General features: G+C 41.8%; 1 protein-coding gene across 1 annotated transcript in view; it reads right to left on the bottom strand.

The window, feature by feature from the left end:
- Positions 1 to 17,199: 17,199 nt before the first annotated feature.
- Positions 17,200 to 20,191, bottom strand: part of LOC129779495 (mucin-2) — a 50,530-nt gene continuing 47,538 nt past the window's right edge. Inside the window, exons 3-4 of the mRNA XM_055786987.1 lie at positions 18,555 to 19,031; positions 17,200 to 18,496 (exon numbers count right to left, since the gene is read on the bottom strand). Coding sequence (XP_055642962.1) covers positions 17,583 to 18,496; positions 18,555 to 19,031 — 1,391 coding nt within the window. The 3' untranslated portion in view covers positions 17,200 to 17,582. The remainder of the gene's footprint in view (positions 18,497 to 18,554; positions 19,032 to 20,191) is intronic.

Raw genomic sequence — 20,191 nt, 5'->3', positions numbered from 1 at the left:
AAACGGTACTAATTTGAATAATTTGCAATGGAAGAATATACTGCGCTCTCGAAGAGCAATCCAACTCCAAGTTAGACGAAACACAGTCGATACTGAACCGTTTCCAAATATTGAATGGTTTTGTATCTCGAGAAAGGGGTCTTGGTATTTTTAAAGATTGTATTTTACCGGGGTTGTTCGAAGACTTACTCAACACATGGCTGATCGAGCAGCTGAGTTTGGTTCGTGATGCTGTTAATAATATCGCACAGAGGTACACACAGAGTAGTACAAAACTCCCCAATGTATGCAAAGTGTACATCTTATGGCAGTGAAAATGTTGTGTATCATTACCTCCGGTAGCTACATTTTCGTAATACAGGGTGTTGCTTTCCACAGTTTTGTTATACAGCAATATCGTAAAAAAAAAAGAACTATCGGAAACAAAGTGCTCCGATTTTATTCAAACTTTGTATATTTTTTATTGTTTTTATTGGGTTGCCTGGAAAGTAATTTTTCCTATAACGTTCCTGTAGGACCTTTCAATACCGAGATATTTTTGTCTGAATTATTCCTGAACTGACTATTTTGATTTGCCACTTAGAACGTAGAACGCTCCTTGAAGGTGTCGTAATTTTCGCGTATGAGGTTTGATTCAGTTTCGTAACTTACCGGATATCCGGTATCCGGCCAAACTACTATTCGTTTCATCTCTAGTTAAAAGGCAGCTATGTGTCAATAATAGACGCTATATTCAACTTGGAGTTTTGCTGTCAAAAAACGTGAAGGGGATTCGAATATAATGTGAATTCTAGTGCAGATGCACGAATTTTGCACGTTTTTGCGAGCTCTGAAGAAACAGAACAAATAATATTTTTACCATTCATCATTTTATCATTTGTGTATTCGTTTTTTGGCAATACAATAAGAACTAAACGGGGAAAATATAAAAAATAGAACAGTTACAACAGTTATGAACCTCGGACAAGTCAAAAACATATTTTTGACAAAATGGCGGGGGTTTGAAAAAAGAAATTCCTTTTTGCCCGTGTCGGGTGTCGTGCCATTAACCATAGTAAATTTAAAAAAAAATGAAGGGTTGTATCCGAGACACGACCGCTTAGGACCTAGGACTACGTAATTTTTTTTTAAATTTGTTCGTTTATCATTTCGGATATTATTTGCGAATACGTCGAAATGTCATAAATAACTCTTTAGTAAAAAGTTCCGGGGACCCTGAAAAGATTTAATGACTTGCGTGGTTTTGAAGAATCATTTTGAGAAGCAACTATTATTTATTGCCTTAGCGAGAATTTACTAATTAGTCATATGTCGCAATTTGTTTCTTTGCATTGCACTGAGTATTCAACGAAAGGCATCTTCCGTGCATCGCCATTCAACAAGCATCAAACACGCGTCTAACAGATGCACACAGTTGAAGCGATAAAAATGCAACATCGCGAGAATGGCCGGTTATGAAAAATCGTTTCTCGACTCTCGGTCAAAATCATCAACAAAGCTAGGAGCTTGTTGCATCAGAACAGAGCCGATGCGCACGAGAGCAAATACGAATGGTAACTAAAAGGTGTGCTATTCACATGTACAGGAAATGAACAAGTTCTAAGTTTCGCGCAACGAAAACAAGCAACACACAAAAAGCCAAACACTGATGGCTAGAAGCGACCAATGCTAGATGCACTTCAAGTGAAATGTTCGCTAGCGTTCACAGCTCGAAAACTAGGAAAACATAAAACACAAAACGAGTAGAATAAGCGACGTTTGTTGTTTCGGGCACAGAAAGATTCTGAGAAATTTCCTCAGAAAAGATACAATACTTATACGCTAGCGACAGCTTACCTAATATGCAAGGGTGGAGTTTACTTCGCAAATATTCTTTCTGTTGGAGATAGCCCAACAAGAAGAAAATGAGTAAGCTGGTTTCCGAGTTTTAATATGTATTCATACGAATATTAAAAGCTTCCTAGAAAGGCATACAATCATGGTAAGTAATGAATACATACATTGACATAACCGTGAACTTACGTTTAGTACTCTTTCTCTTTTTCTTCTATTTCTTCTTTACTATCCGCCTGTTGCTAAACTTCTGCTAAATTATTTCTCCTGTAAATATTGAATTTTTTATACTAATTTTATATCTTTTCTCGTTTCAGGTTTCTACTTTCTCTTTCAGGTTCTGTTAGTGACGAAACGGTAACATATGGACTCAATCCGCGATAGTTTTCAATGTGCAATTTAGGTTATCCTCAATTTGACTAAATAATGAACTTGTAGTTTCCCACTTCACGTGCTCGCGTTGTCAGAACAATTCTTTTCTGCTATCGTAAATTATCACGTAGCTGCTCAAAATGACGTTTAACCTACCAAGAGCCCGTTGCGTCACCGTGACGTTTCTTTCGTGCTGTCTGCAAGGCTACCTCAAATTGTGAGGTGAGTCGCGCCGACCGAGGGGTCGTAACACTCCCCCCCGGGTACGCCCAGTCTGTGGCTTACCTCTTCATCGCGTCGAACCTCCATGACGGCTAGCTTTGTCGCCGGACGCTCGTAGATGCCTACTAGAGTCTGCACAGCTGCTGATCTTACCTAATCGTCTTTACTTCGATTAACCGAGATTATCCGTCCCATCGGCCAACAATTTCTTGGTAATCCGGGATCGACTACCACTACGACATCGCCCACCTGAATCGGCTTAACCTCATTGTACCACCGCGTACGTTTGGTTAGATCTGGCAGGTAATCCGGCATCCATCGTCGCCAAAAAATGTTAGCCTCGACCTGTGACGCACACCATGACCGTCGAAGAACCAGTGCACTATCGTCCCAGGCTGTGGCCGGTTTGAGTCCACTTGAAGAACCCAACAGAAAGTGGGTGGGAGTCAGAACCGGAGCATCAGGATCTTCCACGGGTACGTGTGTCAGCGGACGAGAGTTGATTATATTCTCAATTTCCGTTAACGTGTTCCGGAGTGTTTCGTCGGTGGGATTACGGTGGGATTACGTGGGATTACGATTGGTTTCATCGCAGCGAGGTTTTTCTTCACCGACTGTATCAGCCTCTTCCATGCTCCTCCCATATGTGGTGAAGCTGGGGGTAGGAATGTCCATTCCGTCTCGGTACTAATGATGTTTTGCATGACTTCCTCTTGATCCATCTTCTTAAGCGCCTCTTTAAGCTCCTTGTTCGCTGCTACAATCTCCTTGCTCGCTGCGGTAAAATTTGTACCCCTATCGCTGTAGATTTTCCTTGGTACACCCCGCCGTGCCATGAAATTTTTCAATGCCATTACGCACGAACTCGCATTGAGCGAATGTGCAATTTCGATATGTATCGCCCGTGTAGTCAAACAAGTTATCAGCACACCCCACCGTTTCTCAGTGCGACGCCCTATAACCACTACTAGCGGACCGAAGTAATCAATGCCAATAAATGAGAATGGCCTTGTGAAAGCTGCCAACCTTGCCTCTGGAAGATCGCCCATCGGAGGTGGACGCGGTATTGCCTTTTCGTTTTTACATCTTTGACAACTCGTTTTAACACGCTGAAACAGTTGCCTGATCTTGGGAATCCTAAATGTCTTGCCGCAGTTCGTTCACAACGGTAACGTGATTTTGATGATGATATCTCTCGTGATGGTTCCGTACTATCAGCCATGTAACGTGGTGATCCTTCGGGAGAATTATCGGGTTCTTAGCGTCCATGGAGGCGTATTCCGAAGCACTTATTCGACCGTGCATCCGCAGAATCTTTCATTCATCCAGAAACGGGTTTAATGAGTAGATTGAGCTAGACTTTGGTAGCATCTTGGTGTCTGTTTCCATGCTTAGGACAGCTATCTCGTCCGAGAAAGAATCCGCTTGAGCCAAACGGTACAGATAAATGGTTGCTTGCTGAAGTTCCTTAGCTGAGAGTGGACCAGTCATGCGTTCAGTTCCATTTGGGTGACTTTTGAAGTTGCGGCTCTATAAATCGTCGATTTTTGCGCGTAATGCTTCTGCTAGCACTGGCTGCTTCTTCATTCTAGCCTCCAAGCATTGGAAACGCCGCAACGCTACAGGTTTACTGTTGGGTAAGCGAAACTCGTTGTATTTCCATAAAAGCCGTACCTCGTATCGACCACTCTTCGTTTGAATTACCGATTGCAGAAGTTGCTGAGCGCGCTGTTCTTCGCTGGAAACCAAAAGCATCTCAGTCTTGTAGATCCGGAGTCCATCTAGGGAGAAGTAGTCTCTCACGGCTTGCTGCAACATTTCGTCGGATTGCTCACTGCATGTGCAAGGATGAACGCTGTGGCTGTGATGTCCAACTAACGCGTGTTCAGTTTCTGCTCCTCCATGAACAATCCAACCTAGACGAGTCTTCGTTGCAATTGGCTCGTGCATTTTCCCTTCTTTTCCCTTCAGAGGAAACGTAAGATTAGCATTATCGATCCCAATCAAGATCCTGGGCTGTACATTTCTATAAGACTCGATTGGAATTCCTTGCAAATGGGGATATTGTTCGCACAATTTTCGCATGTCTACTGTCTGATGGAACAGATCCAAACTGGCAACCGTATGAGCTCCCGCGAGGCGATATTTCTTTTGAATTTCTCCTGTTCCTGAAATTTCGATATCCAATCTCAGTGATTCACTCTCTGTTCGTCGTTTGTTGCCGGTCCACTTGAGGCACAATGGTTCTGGCTTTCCTTGTAGCTTCAACTCTTGTACTAGGGAGGAGTCGACTAACGTGAGTGATGATCCGTCGTCGAAGAATGCGAATGTCTTGATGGATTTACCCGGACCATGAATAATAACCGGAGCAACTCGGAACAATCCTTTATTAGTGGACTTATGATGGGCATTACATTCACGTACGGAGGTATTCTGAGCCACTGTTACCGATGCATTGGAACCACTTGTTGACGCGTCATCCCGCTGATTGTTGTAGAGAAGTTGATGGTGTTTGAATGTACACCCACTTTTTCCGCATATTTGCTTGGATTTACAAGCCCTGTTGTGCTTCCGAAGACACTTTCGGCATAATTTGAACTCCTTCACTGTTGCCCACCTAGCATTGTAGCCCAATCCTTCGAATCGTTTACATTTCTTCAGATTATGACAACTTCCCTTGCATACCACGCATGATTTTGATTCTGAACTGGATTGTTCAAGCACTTGTGTATGTGACTCATTTACCAAATCGCTGAACATATCGTTGCTGTGAGCGTTGAGAAATGCGGAATTCTTTTGGCTACCACGGACTGGTTTCGTTTCGCTCAACTGCAGTCTTGCAATCGGACACACTATTTCGGCTAGCTCATACAGCCACTTTGAGAACTCGGCTAGATGTACTCGTGGTAAAGTGTGACGGTGTTTCGCCCATTCTACCTTGAATCCAGACGGAAGCTTATCCACAAGCTCATGCAGAAGGGCAACGTTGTAAGAATACTCTTCTAGCTGACAGGCTTCGATAGTCGCACAGAGATTCTGCACAACAAGCGCATATTCAATAATCGTGTCCAATTTGTCTGCCTTCGGAGCTGGCGTTGAGTGGATTTTGTGTATCAAATTTTGAATAATGACCTCAGGGTTCCCATACAGCATTTTCAACGTAGATAGAATCCCCGGAACATTGGCCGGATGCATCAATCAGCACTTCACTGCTTCATACGCCTTTCCTTTCAAACACTTTTGCAAACGAATCAAGTTCTCCTCCGGTGTATATCCACACATGTTGGTCGTCGTCGAGAACGTTGAGAAAAACAACGGCCATTCTTCTGGAGTACCGCTGAATAACGGAAGCTCCCGCGAAACCGCCTGGCGAGCAGCGACTTGGTTACGCGTCAAGATATTGTCGTTTTCATCTTCAATTGGAGTCGGTTTCAGCGTAAAGCGATCTCTCAGATCGACTTCGGACATTGGATTTCCCAGTTGCTGGTTGGATATCGGCTGTCTAGTCCCCGAAGTCTCACGGGTTGCAGATTATCGTACAGAAACTGGCAGATTCGGACACTGATTCCCGGACGATGTGGCATCGGTGGAGCCTCATGTGTACTCATGTGTATAGCAACTCTACATCCCTTTCCTACTCCATGAAGTGACATGAGATGAATTACAAAAGAAAGAAAAAAAAAACATCTTCATCCTAACAACGGCTACTCGGTATAACGTGCCGGTGGTTTCGTGATCCTCTTGGTCCGTTCCGTAACCGGATCTTCTGCATTTTTGGAAACCTGGTTATCCTTTTTATTTAATTTTCGTTGTGTGCGATCTTCAAACATCGGTGAACGTGGATATTCACAGTTGTTTTGATGTGCATGATTTGCTTCTACAGGCCACTTTTTCAAATGTGCCACAGGACGTCTGTAACGGACTCCATCCGCGCTAACAACAATTACATCAGAACCATTCCTCTGTTCAACTATGTACTTTTCAAGACGGAAACGTGATTCCAGCTTTCCAGCTTCCGTAGCATAATTCCGTATCATGACTTCATCTCCAACCTCGATTTCCGCTGGTCTTGCCTGTCGTCGCTTGTCTGCATAAAGCTTCCCCTGCATCTTTTTGATTGCATCCCTGTCCCGGGTATCATCGTCACGCTTCCAGTGTGGTTCAGTCCTTAGTGAGGGCAGAAGATCTTTCACTGGTCTCCCGGTAAGAAGCTCCAACGGTGACTTTCCGGTAACAGAATGCGGAGTCGTGTTGTATGCGTAGACATAATTATGTACTGAATCCCGTAAATCTTCCTTCAACGCTTTTGCAATTCGTAGAGCCCTCAAGATTCCTTGATTTTGTTTTTCCACCACACCGTTCATTTGCGGCCAATACGGAATGGTATGCACAAGGCGGATGTTCTTACTAGTACAGTAGCTTTTGAATTCTTCACCAACGAACGGCGGTCCATTGTCTGCTCGAATAGTTTCCGGATATGTATGCTCTCTGAAAATTTTTTCTAGAGCATCAATGGTCTTTTCGGCATTGGTTCCCTTCATCTCAACGACTGCCAAAAATCGACTGTAGTAGTCAATTACCACCAAGAACGTTGAGCATTCCTTAGCCGAGAAAAAGTCTATCGCCAACTGTTGCCATGCTCGATCGGGCATCTCCTTCCGTATCATAGGTTCCGGCGGTGTCTGAGAACTCACTGCAGCACATCCTACGCATTCTTGGATTCTCTTGAGAGCATCGCGATCCATGTACGGCCACAAAACTTTTTCTCTGAGATTTCGTTTCATGGTGACCACTCCAGGATGTCCTCGGTGCGCGATATCTAGGGCCCTACGACGAATCAACGGGAGAACAATTCTATCATCCCACACAACAATACCTTCGATGATACCAAGTTCCTTCGAAAAAGCCTGGTAAGAAAAGAGATTCGGTGACCAAGCATGGCTTTCAATAGCTTTAACGACTTCACTAAGTTCTTCATCACATTCGGTCGCTTTTCTTATCTCCGCCAATGTTATTGCCGCCGGTCCCTCTCCGATCGCACAAACATAGTGTTCTGAGGCTTCGTCGAATGGTGTTTCTGAGTGTGGGCATAACCTCGAGAAAATATCGGAGATATTGTCGGATCCCGGAATATATTTTACACAAAAATCATAGGGCTGGAGCCGTAAAGCCCATGCTTCAGCTCGAGAGCAAGCTCGTTTTCCATCCTGGTGTTTTCCCTCAAATATGTATTCCGGAGTTTTGTGATCCGTGAAAACCGTGAAACGAATACCAAACAAATACGGGTAGAACTTTTCTACACCCCATACAACCGCCAACGCCTCACGTTGGGTTTGCGGATAAACTCGCTCCGATTTGGTCAATCCCTTCGACGCAAAGCTTATTATTCTTGCGACATTTGAATTGTCTTTTTGAGTTAAGACGGCCCCGAGACCCACTGGAGACGCGTCAACATACAAATCAGTTTTATCCTTCCAAGTCGATGTACAGTATTGGATAACTCCTCCCGTAAATTGTCAAACGCTTCACGTTGCTTTTCCCCGAATACTTCCGCTTCACCTCGGATGAACTGCCTCAAAGCCTCAGTTCTTGTTGATAGATGTGGAATGAATTGACCAACAAAGTTTATCAACCCAAGGAAACTACGAACCTCCTCTTTCGTTTCCGGAGTAAAATTTTTGATTGCAGCAATTTTATCGTCGGTAGGGCTGATTCCGGCTGCACTGACCTTGAAGCCCAAGATCTCAAGCTCGTTTACTCCTATCAAGCATTTAGCCTTGTTCAGTAAGGCGTGATTTCTTTCAAGAACATCCAAAACCTTCTTTAAACGTTCGTCATGCTCATCCTGAGTTTTCCCCATACAACTATGTCATCAATATACACCACTACGCCTTCAATACCCGCCAGCATTTCACACACAATACGTTGAAAGATCTCAGGTGCACAATTGATACCGAATGTTAGTCGCTTGAATCTCATCAAACCCCTGTTTGTCATAAATGTTGTGACATCACGCGATTCTGGATGCAGTTCAACGTGATAGAAAGCTGATGTTATGTCTAGCTTAGAAAACCGCGTCGCTCCCTTGAGTTTGTTTAACATCGTGTCAATTAGCGGGAGCGGATAATGCTCTCTCTTTATTGCTAGGTTTGGATACCGCATATTTATACACAAACGGATGTCATCCGTTCCTTTAGGAACCACAACCATTGGTGAAATCCATTCCGAGGGACCGACAACGGGTTCGATAACATCTGTATTCAACATTTGCTGGATCTTTTGATTTACTTTATCCTCCATTGCTGCGGGAATTCGAAGGTAGGCAATCTTTCTTGGGACAACATTCTGATCAATGGACAGCTTGACTTGAATGTTTGGAAACTTGGGGAATGGTTCTTTGTTTTGTTCAATATTTTGAACTTCAAGCCCAACTTTTAATACCTTAAGATCCTCGGCCGTATTTTTACTAAGTAATGACCGGCGCGCACCTTGGATTACAAAAAATTCCGCAAAGATCTTGGGCTTCGTTTCGTTTATAGAAATCCATGCTTCAAAAACCCGAAGTACCAGAAGCGGGTCTTGACAAGCGTAGGCTGTAAATTGTCGGTTGTTTTGAGACCTATTCTTGAAAACTAGTGCGTTTGTTCTCAGAAGGTTTGTCCAAGTTTGCTCAGCAACTGTGTTTATTACCGCACCCGAATCTATTAAGAACTCCACTGGGAACTGGTCAATGAATCAAGTGATAACACCATCGTTCGTCGTTTTTACCTGTCAACAAAATAATAGTAATTCAATCTTATTAACCAATTCTGGATTTATTAATGAATGTTCAACAACAAAGCAATAAATGAAAATCCGTTGATCATCTAACATATTACAAACTAGGTAATGAATCGATTATTAGATATTAAATGAGTGTAACATAAAACAATACTGTAAACTAATCATTCTACCTTCGAGATTGACTCATTCTCCGGTTTCCAAGTTACTCTTCTCCTAGATCCAGCTCCTTGTGAATCCTCATCTCGCAAAGTGTTAGCAGCATCCGATTTCTTCCAATTGTAACGAGTGTTCGACTTCATCTCAACCAAACACTTCCTGGCGAAGTGGCCATATCGTCCACATTTACGACAGGTTGCTTCTCTAGCAAAACACTCTCTTGATTCCCGGTGATGGTTCCACGATCCGCACCGATCGCATTGTTTATTGCTTCGCCCAGAATTGTCCCATTTCCGGCTGCGTTTTGCAGGGTTACCATAACTTTCAATTCTTGATCCAGACGGTCTTTCACAATTCTGCTTAACCGACGCTTCAACACCAGATTCGGATCGGAACGGTAATGATTTTTCCTTTTGTTTCAGTAACACTTCTCTATTTATCGCATAGTTGATGAGGTCATCCAAGGTCATAACATTTTCGAGACCCTTGTCCCGAATCCTCTCGTCAAAAGCACCGACCGTGATTTGATGTAGTAGCTCTTTCGACTCTCGGTCTCGGAAGTCACAACGCCGCCTGCGTACGCAGTCTCAAGACGAAACAGTTGAAGGATTCTTCTGCTTTTTGCTTGAGCGATCTGAAAAGCTCCAACTCCACTCTTTCGTTGCGCTTGCCTACGAAAAATGCTCTCAATCGTTTTACTGCATTATCGTATTCCGGGACCTCTTGTGGAGCGAATGGCACTTTGACCGCACCAGGATGAATTTCATCTGCCACCGGAGCAAGATTATAATAAATTCGTTGTAATCCTCTTCCTCCGTGAGTGAGCATAAGCAGTAGCTTCTGGTGTTGGCATTGAATATTTTTCAACTCTAAAACAAGCTCGCATGACCTGTGCCATTCCTCCCTCCCACTAGAGTCCTCAACCAAATCATTAAAGCGGTCGAGCTGAAACTGCTTTTCGGAGTCCATCTGCGAAATATACGACACGTTTAGAATAATTCAGTCAATGTTGCTTAAGGGGGTATTCTAGTCTAGAAATCTGAAAAAATCGAAATTTTTTTTTTACCATATTTCTGTAGTTTAGGCATTCAAGAATATACTCTAGAAAGGACTTATCGAAAATCCTACTATTTACCTAGTTAGAGCCATCTTAGTGATGTGGTATCTAACCTGTTACGGCCATCACAATGAACTTCAAACGCGTTTCTCTCGGAACTAGTTTTTTTCTAACTGGCGTACACGATATCTCAAGTTCTACTGAACCGATTTATGTCAAATTTATATGAAAATAATCTGCATACATCTCTCTATCGCATGAACCAATAAAAAATTATAACTTTTTAATTTTACTATTTTTAAAAAATCGGTAAACGCAAAAAAAAAACGTTTTAAACAGCATTTTTGTTTTCAAACGGCCGCCATTTTGTTAAAACCCATGTTTTTGACTTGTCCGAGGTTCATGCCATAGCGACATCTTTACTGATTCAGAATCTGTTCGATTTTTTTGTTTCAGATAACCAGAAGGACTGGAATCGTGTACGCCATGGCACAACTTTTTTTTGAACACCCTCACTTCACCAGCATGTAACTATTCTAATTATGAATATTTTTTTTCCGTCCTATTTTTGTTTTATTGTTGAAAGATAGATAAACGAATAATGATATAATGGATAGTAAAAATATTCATTGTTTTATTTTTACGGAGTTCGAAAAAACGTCCGAAATTCGTGTCTCTACACTAGAATACCCCCTTAATACGCCTTTCCGGATTGAAAGTACATTTTAAATACAAAGTAGTAAAAGAGTACTGAATTCAGTCATTTCGTTATTCATTTTATTCGATCAATTCAAAACTAAAAAAAATACATAAGCACTCGATCTATCGTTTCGTTTTGCTCTATAAACTGTCACCAACACGAGTTCACACAGGAATTGCTGTTCACATATATATTCCTCAACGACATCGAAAAATGTTTCGTTTGCATTTTTTTTTGTTAGTGTGCGCTTCGGTTGTGAATCGGACCCGCGTCTTTTCCTTCCATTTTCTCATTTTTTTTTTCAAGCGCTGCAGTCATCAACCGGCCTCGCTTCACATACACAATTTAACTACCCATTTTATTCCATCTCGCTTGCACTTTTCTTCTTTTTTTCAGGCGCTGCGGTCGTCAACCGGTCCCGCATCATTTCACACTTTGATCTTTTTCCTTTCCTGATCTAACTTCAATAAATTTAACACCCATCGGCCATTTTGCAGTTCAACTCCTTTTCAACCGCAACAACGCGAAAAAAAATCTTGCTAAACATTTAATGAGCGGGCTCTTCTTGTTTCTGTTAATACTAACCTTAATATCGTACCGACTGCGCCAATTTGTAGAGGTACTCCAGTCCGTGATATTTTCACCGAATATCAATAACTATTTTAGTTTCCGCACAAGTATCTTTCTTATTCCGTTCACGTATCGTATCACCACTTGACTGACTACCTCTCCTCACTTTCAAGCTGTTCCGCTAGTCACATAGCACTCTCTCTCCATCCTATTCTCTCCTCTCTGTCTTTTACTATCGCAGGGGTCCAACACTTTATACCACCGCAGGGGCGTCACGCTTTTATTAATTATAGCAACTCTACACTAACCAATCGAAAACCCTCGCATTTGATCGATTTTCTTCCGAATCACTCGTAAAATCACACTTGTTGCTCATCTCCTTCATCAGTGCGTGTCGTTTTCGCAGGTACTCACGTCGATTAGATTCTTCTGCTTCCTGAAGTTTCCTCTCATCGTCGAGGATTTGCAGTTCCAGCTGCAGCTGTTTCTGCTTGGAAGGCTCCTTTAAACATCTTTCGGAATGCTGGCTCAGGTTATCCTCCAAAACTCGTTGCTTGCTTCTTAGAAGATGATTTGAATGTAGTGACTCCGAAATCTGTTTTCTTGGTCCTCCCTCAGCATCAGCGATTGATACAAATGAAACTGACTTCGGTGGAACTGGGTTCAGTAACGACGGAATAGACTGGCCGGCAGTGGACGGTACTGTATAACATGGATCATAATTTCTCATTACTGGCACCGAAACGTAGGGATTTGACAGACTGTATGAGGATATTGGCGGCATATAACTATTTATTTGCGTCGATTGAAAAGGTGGCATTAAATAGTAAGGCGATATACACGAATAGGGTTGCATTAACGAGTGGGGTGGCATGATAGACATTGGTACATTGGATCCCATCGGAGGACAGAAAGTCATTGGCGGTACCATTGCTGATGTGGCGGGAAATCTAGTTCCAGCTTCAAACGTTGTACTCAAGGGTAACATAACATTGTTGCGTCCTTGGTTTGTTATAATGGTACTTACGGGCGGTACTGGCGGAGAAATTGTGCACTGGATAGTTGGTACTGCTGGGGAAAGGGGTACCGTCGATTTCTGACAAGCTGGGCAAAGCCAATCGTGGCTCTCGACGTCTTGATTCACCCCCACACAGTCGAAGTCGTATCAGTAGTCACTATTATCGCATTGGACCATCGGAAAGTTACCTGCTTTGCATGCATCCTTGGCACCGTTGTGGGAATCAGAGAGATTACTTCCCGCATCACCGCTTCCTTTCGACATCGTTATCCAAACGTGGATAAACGAAGCTTTTAAATTGTTGGAGATAGCCCAACAAGAAGAAAATGAGTAAGCTGGTTTCCGAGTTTTAATATGTATTGATACGGGTATTAAAAGCTTCCTAGAAAGGCATACAATCATGGTAAGTAATGAATACATACATTGACATAACCGTGAACTTACGTTTAGTACTCTTTCTCTTTTTGACGTAGGACTACGTCTTTCATTTCTATACCGGGGTGTAAAATCAAAGTTTCGAAAACGAAAGCGTTACGCCGGAGACCGAGATTTTGAGCGTTAATAGCTCCTAAACAACTGAACGAAATGGTATGACAAAAACTTCATTCGAAAGATAAAATGTCTACGCGTTCTATACTTGTTACTTTCTGATCCAAAAACTTGTTTCAATAGTCTTAAAATTGCTTTCAAAACAGGCTATTGAAATCACCGATCGGTATAAAAGCGAGCGCCGCTCGGAAATCCACTCAGTTCAAATTGAACAGCGATTGGAGCATGTTGTCGCTGTTGTGGTGAAGCTCTTCGTTTATCATGAAAGCGCGGATGAACGGTGTCGCCAAGAGACTGTTTGTGCACCTTAGGCCAGAAGGGAATCCATCAGGAGGAGAGTGATGCCACAAACGGTTCCCCGGGAAGATCTCGAAGCAGCCGCTACACACACACATAAACGCGCGGAATTCTTTCCATTCGGATGCAATTCAGCATCGAGAAAGATCCGGGAAATAATCTGCCAGTTCCTCTGGGAATTTAAAAATACATTCATGTGAAAGAGTTTTTTTGAATGTTTTCTATCCATGTAACACTGTGACCAAATATGTTTCAATCAAGTGCTATTAACAGATGGTTATCGAGTTAGCATTAACCACTGGTGGGCTTCCAGTATCGAGGAAAATGTGGAAATATCTAATCGTTACTGAAAATAATCTGCCAATTCCTCTGGGAATTTAAAATAACATTCATGTGAAAGAGTTTATTTGAATGTTTTCTATCCATGTAACACTGTGACCAAATACATTTGGTTTTGTGATTTTTCAATCAATCGCAATTAACAGGATAGCTTCTGAAGATTATTCTTCCCCATCAGAAGGATAATTTCCGTATCCAATATTGTATGCGCCCGCAATCGATTCTTGCTCTGTCGCCGAAAGTTCCGAGCTCAGAGAGTTCATTCCCCTCTAGTTTGCCTTCCAAATTGCCATCGTAAACCACGCCTTCTCTCGATTCAATCACGCACAAAAAGCATACTTAAGCGATATTCGGGTGGTGAGACGCATTCATTTTTCGTGAGGACATCGACAAGACAACATCGTTGCTGAGGGTGCTGGTCGACGAAGGATCGAAATCTGCTCTGAAAATCAAGCAGTTTCTTTGAAACTGTGAGGGAGCACAGAGAAGCCGATCCTTCAGGAGAAGAGAAGGTGACCATCGAAGTAGCCGCTACACACACACATACACGCACGGAATTCTTTCCGTTTGGATGCCATTCAGCATCGAGAAAGATCCGGAAAATAATCTACCAGTTCCTCTGGGAATTTACAAATACATTCATGTGAAAGAGTTTATTTGAATGTTTTCTATCCATGTAACACTGTGACCAAATACATTTGGTTTTGTGATTTTTTAATCAATCGCAATAAAGGATAGCTTCTGAAAATTATTCTTCCTCATCAGTAGGATATTTCCGTATCCAATATTGGATGCATAAAACCTTGTACCTCCAACGTAACGCTCTCGTTTTCGAAGTCCCCCAAATATTCATTCATTCAGAATGAATTCAGATTCAACTTCAAACAAATGATCTCTAAATCAACGATAGTCCTACGTCACCCTTGCGGTTATACCATAGATATAACCCACTTCCTGTTTTCTTCTATTTCTTCTTTACTATCCGCCTGTTGCTAAACTTCTGCTAAATTATTTCTCCTGTAAATATTGAATTTTTTATACTAATTTTATATCTTTTCTCGTTTCAGGTTTCTACTTTCTCTTTCAGGTTCTGTTAGTGACGAAATGGTAACATATGGACTCAATCCGCGATAGTTTTCAATGTGCAATTCGTATTTTAGGTTATCCTCAATTTGACTAAATAATGAACTTGTAGTTTCCCACTTCACGTGCTCGCGTTGTCAGAACAATTCTCGCGTAACTTTTGAAAAGGTCCTATGTAACAAATGTAAACAAATCGAGTTAATGGATGCACGCTATTAGTTTTCAATCATTGAATGTATCACAAAAACAATCGTTCACGTATCTATCTTCTTCATCTTTTTGTCGCCGATACAAAAAATATCCAATGTACAGATTCGTATTTTAAGCACCCGGCTGTTACTTCGGACGCCACTTTCCTCTGACGGCCGAAACGTCCGAAGTAACAAAGCAGTCAAAACAACTCGCAGTCGTACTTCGGTCGTTTTGGAATTTGTTTCTTACAGGTGTTGTTATCGATTTCAGTGCAATTCAACGAGTGATAACAATAATAATCAGTCTTTAGAACGAAATGCTGATATTTGGATTGTTGTTTATTAGTTAGTTTCAAATTTTTATAGTGCAACGTAATATGTCCAATGTGCAAACGCGGAGAGTCAAAACGTCCAATGTAACATTTTTCGCTCCGAGGCTTCAACCTTAATCTCAAATCACGGAACAATAGTTACGATTGGTTTTACGAAGTTATTCTTGACAGCTGGTGGTGAAAACAGTAATAAAGATTGATAGCTTTTAAGACAATTCGCAAAATAATGTTCGGGTCTTCAACTACGTTTTTCTCGAGTTGGCGAAAATGTTACATTGGACCTTTTCAAAAGTTACGCGAGAATTCTTTTCTGCTATCGTAAATTACCACGTAGCTGCTCAAAATGACGTTTAACCTACCAAGAGCCCGTTGCGTCACCGTGACGTTTCTTTCGTGCTGTCTGCAAGGCTACCTCAAATTGTGAGGTGAGTCGCGCCGACCGAGGGGTCGTAACACTTTCTATTGTTCTTTCTTTCGTTGTTTCTATTCCAGCGGCTGTATTAGTTGTCCGTTATTGACAGCTCTGTTCGGGAAAGCACTCAAATGGACAGAACAAATAAATGGGGAAATGGGAATGTTTCCACTTTATTTCTCAAAAACGTGACCTGTTTTCTGATTTGGCACCCTTAATGTAAGACGTAGTCCTACGTCAAAAAGGATCGTGATTGCGATCGATTTGAAATATTTTGACATAACACCCGATTTCGTTAGTAATGGGATTTTATTCCTTAACACGACGCTGACTATTTTAATTTGCCACTTCGCTTCGCTCCTTGAAGGTAATTTTCGCGTATGAGTTCAGTTTCGTAGCTACGAAACTGAACAGCTGAAATTATCATACTTAAGTCTTTTTTTTTAAGTTTAACTCTTTTGAACGGAGCGGATTCACCAGTATGAAACTATGAAGATGATCGAGGACGATCGGACTGAATGCTAGGCCGGACATCACTGGGACTCCGATCTATCGACAGTACCGTCTCTATACGTCGCCGGGATGGTCCTTGCACAAGATGGTCCATTTCGTTCCTTTTGTCAATAAGTATTTTATTATTTAATTGTTCATGATTATTTCTTTCGGTGGAGTTAGCGCGTCCATTTTCATGCCGTCTGCTGGAGAATGCTTCTGTATTTTTGCACCACATAATTTCTGCATCTGTACTGGGGTGCAAGTTTGAAAATTCCGAAAACGAATGTGTTACGTTTGGCGTGTCAGGATTTGAACAGTTATACCTCTACCGGATCAGTTATACTGGCTAAACGAAGTGACATGCCAATCATTATCGAAAGAAGGTGTATAAGTATATGTGATGTTTGTACTTATAGACCCAAAAACTTGTTTCCCTACAGCGATAATTGAAAACTTCAAGAAACCACCTGCTGCAGACATTAGATCTATAAAACGAATAGGCTTCAGAAATCTTCTTGTTTCTATCCATTTTCTCGGAACAAATGCAATTGTTTTTAGCACTGTTTTTTTAACACATAACATATGATTGCAGAATATGATGAACTTGTAGCAGTAATTGTAGCAGTAAGTAACTCCCTACCTTTACTAGAACACAATATACTCCCCGTTTTGCGAAATCGAAGTTTCCTAACAAAGATTAAAAAAAATATTATCCACTGCATATTTATACAATATATTTATACTTTCGACTGATGTTTCACAATATTTTTATTATTTCTGTTTCCTTGATTTGTATTTGTACATTCGATTTTTAATATTCCATTTCATCAATGATAAAAATGACACCTTCCAAGACTGTTTTGGAAGAATCACACAATACAGTTATCTCCTTCATATTCTCTCTTAATCACTAAACTATATCTATATCAATTATATACAAATGGTACTTTAAATATTCAACACCACGAAATAATAGTGGTGGTATTAAAAACCTACGAACACTTAATTTGTTCTTCAAACACAACAACCGCAATTTTACATGATCATAACAACAAATTAGATACGCGTCGAGCATTCATTGCATTGCATTTTTTCCGCTCAAAACTCAGCTACACCACGATTCCTTTCCGGTAACCATTGTCGTTCCCCAGACTTAACTTTCCATTTCCAGATCTAAATCCTTCTATCCTGTGCGTTCTGTATATTCCTTCTGGCCTTAGAATCCTTATTGATGTCTTTACTATCGATCGAATTCCCGCCGGTGTCCCCTCCCACCAGATAATCCCCGAAAGACGAATCCAGCAGACTGAGAAGCGAACCAACGGCTGACCTCTCCTCGCTGGTTTCTTCCTCGGATGACATGGCCGGCGCGACAGTAGATTGAACCGGGACACGCCGCACACCCACCGAACCGCCTGTCTCATCTCTGTTGACAACCCGTCGAACCAACGGGTCCCGCAAACTGGCAACGGGTATCATCTTTGGGAGCATCATTAGCGTGTCGTTGGTATTCAGACCGTAAGTTTTCACCTTTGAGTGACCTTCGATGATCAGATAGTGTGGTCCTTTGGGCAGAATTGCAGGCCGATTGTAGTGGGAGAACAGTGAGTCCGCTGTCACCGCCGGGGGAGGTGCCATGGTTGTGGTGGTAGTGGTTGTAGTTGATGTTGATGTAGTTGTGCTAGTTGTTGCTTTTGGGGTTGTGGAGGTGAACAAAGGTGTCACGAATGCGGCAGGGGTTACGAAAGGAGCCCGAATTTCGGTGCTGACTTTCGTTGGTATTTTGGAGGATTCCGTAATTAGGTATTCCGTTGTTTGTGGGGGATGGATTATGGTGGTTGCCAGAGCATTAATGTTTTGTGGGTTGTAAAAGTTTGAAGTCAGCTCAATCAGTGTGGGTGGTTTGGAAGGCTTGGTGAACGGGTGGGCCTTCTCGTTTTGCAGGATTGTGTGAAGAATCGGTTTCCTTCGACTCATGTCATGGGGGGTTGTGAGCCGTATGGTAGTCGTGTATTGTTGAGTTGATTGTGGCTGTTGCTGATATGGATTGGTCATAACATGCGTTGTTGGTTCGGTATATTTTACACCTGGAAAGAATAAATCGAAAGTCAGAATTTAATCAAAGGGAGCAATAGTTGACATTACCTGAGTATTGACTGATATAGCTTTGCTCCGGCTGCTGAGGCGTTGCTGGTGTCGGAGGTGCTGGTTTATATCGGAATGCCTCACCTTGCGTGTCGAATCGTTGCGTTTGGCGTGTGGTGGCTTGTGTCCAGAGGAATATATCACCCCCGTCTGGTTGTAGATGATTGTTCATAGGAGGTGGCATTAAAACAGTTGGTAACTGGTTGATTTGGTGGTGGTAGTAATTTCGTCGCATCGGTCCGCCGTTGGACCATGGTTGGTCGACTTTTGTACTGGATTTCATCGAAGGGACACCAAGCAATAGAATGTCTTTTCCTTTGTCTTTGTTGGCTAGGTTCTCGGGCCAGTACCGGACTCGTTCCAGCACTGGTGGACTATAGTCGTAAGTAGGATCGTTCTTCAGCGGATCTCCTCGACCGACGGGAAGCCATTCGTTATATTCTAGGCGTGGTGAGAATTGTGAGCGCCCATTGTGATCTGAAAGTATGCAGCATAACAGTTATATTATACTATTTTTCATTGATTTTAACTGTCTTTTTGGGCTTCTATTGATACAAGTGCTTGGAGCACACGAACACAATCCCATGATTGAAAGAATTTTGTGAATTGGTTTGAACTTTGAATTATGTTTTAAACTCAATACTAACGAAAACGAAAATTAGTAAGAAAAATTAGTAAGGAGCGATGAGTGCTTAGTTTACTAATAAGATGGGGAAAAAGTAATCCATATATTTTTCAAAATTCAAAATTCAAATTTTTTTTAATATGCTTCGGATTGTCCGATTTGGGTCATATGTACATTGTTTTCTTGGAATTCAGGACGTTTCTGGTCAACCGCTAGCTTCAAACGGCCTATTTGTTGCCTGTAGAGATCTGAATTCAATGTATTGCACTAAAAAAATAAAAAACAATAATGAAAAAATTTAAAAAGAAATAAAATTTTCACAATTTTAGCGGCCTGCTCATTCGCGAATGATTTGACTAGCTATCTGTCTCCAAAAGTGCGATTGATCTGGAACCATTGTCCACAAGATTCTGTGCAATCATCTCGATTCGCTATCGACAAAATTGCGCGCACTTATTCCGAGTCGCTATCGACAAAATTTTATGCGGTTATTCCGATTCGCTGACTAGATGAAGCGCCGAAATTTCACCGATTGTGCTCTGGCGAATATTGAAGAAAATGATCATTTTCATCACAAAATCATCATCAACGATTAGGCTCATTTTTGGCTAAATGGCTTTGTCATCAAGCAACACAATTATGCGTTATTGGTCAGATGCGAACCCACATGTGTTCCAAGAAACATCATTGCATCCACAAAAAATAAATACTGTTTGATGTGGTTTTCATGTCGGAGGAGTGATTGGGCACTTTTATTCGTCGATGAATATGACCGTCTTGTTACCAGTGTTGCCACATTTTTATCTGTACCAGAGAGGATAAAAATCTTTCTCATCTGTACTTTTTCTTCCAAAAATCTGTACAGGGTTTTCCATTTCGGGCTTCCGAAAGTATACAGCCCTGCGCTGACAACCGTTTGACATAGCTGTCAACCAAAGCGTCATATCGTTAGTTGAATGTCTGCCATTTTACAATATGGATCGTTTTAGCATCGCACAACGTGTTAATTTTG

The sequence above is a fragment of the Toxorhynchites rutilus genome, chromosome 3 (genome assembly GCF_029784135.1).
Source record: "Toxorhynchites rutilus septentrionalis strain SRP chromosome 3, ASM2978413v1, whole genome shotgun sequence".
Lineage (NCBI taxonomy): Eukaryota > Metazoa > Arthropoda > Insecta > Diptera > Culicidae > Toxorhynchites > Toxorhynchites rutilus.
This window is presented reverse-complemented; position numbering and strand designations above follow the sequence as displayed.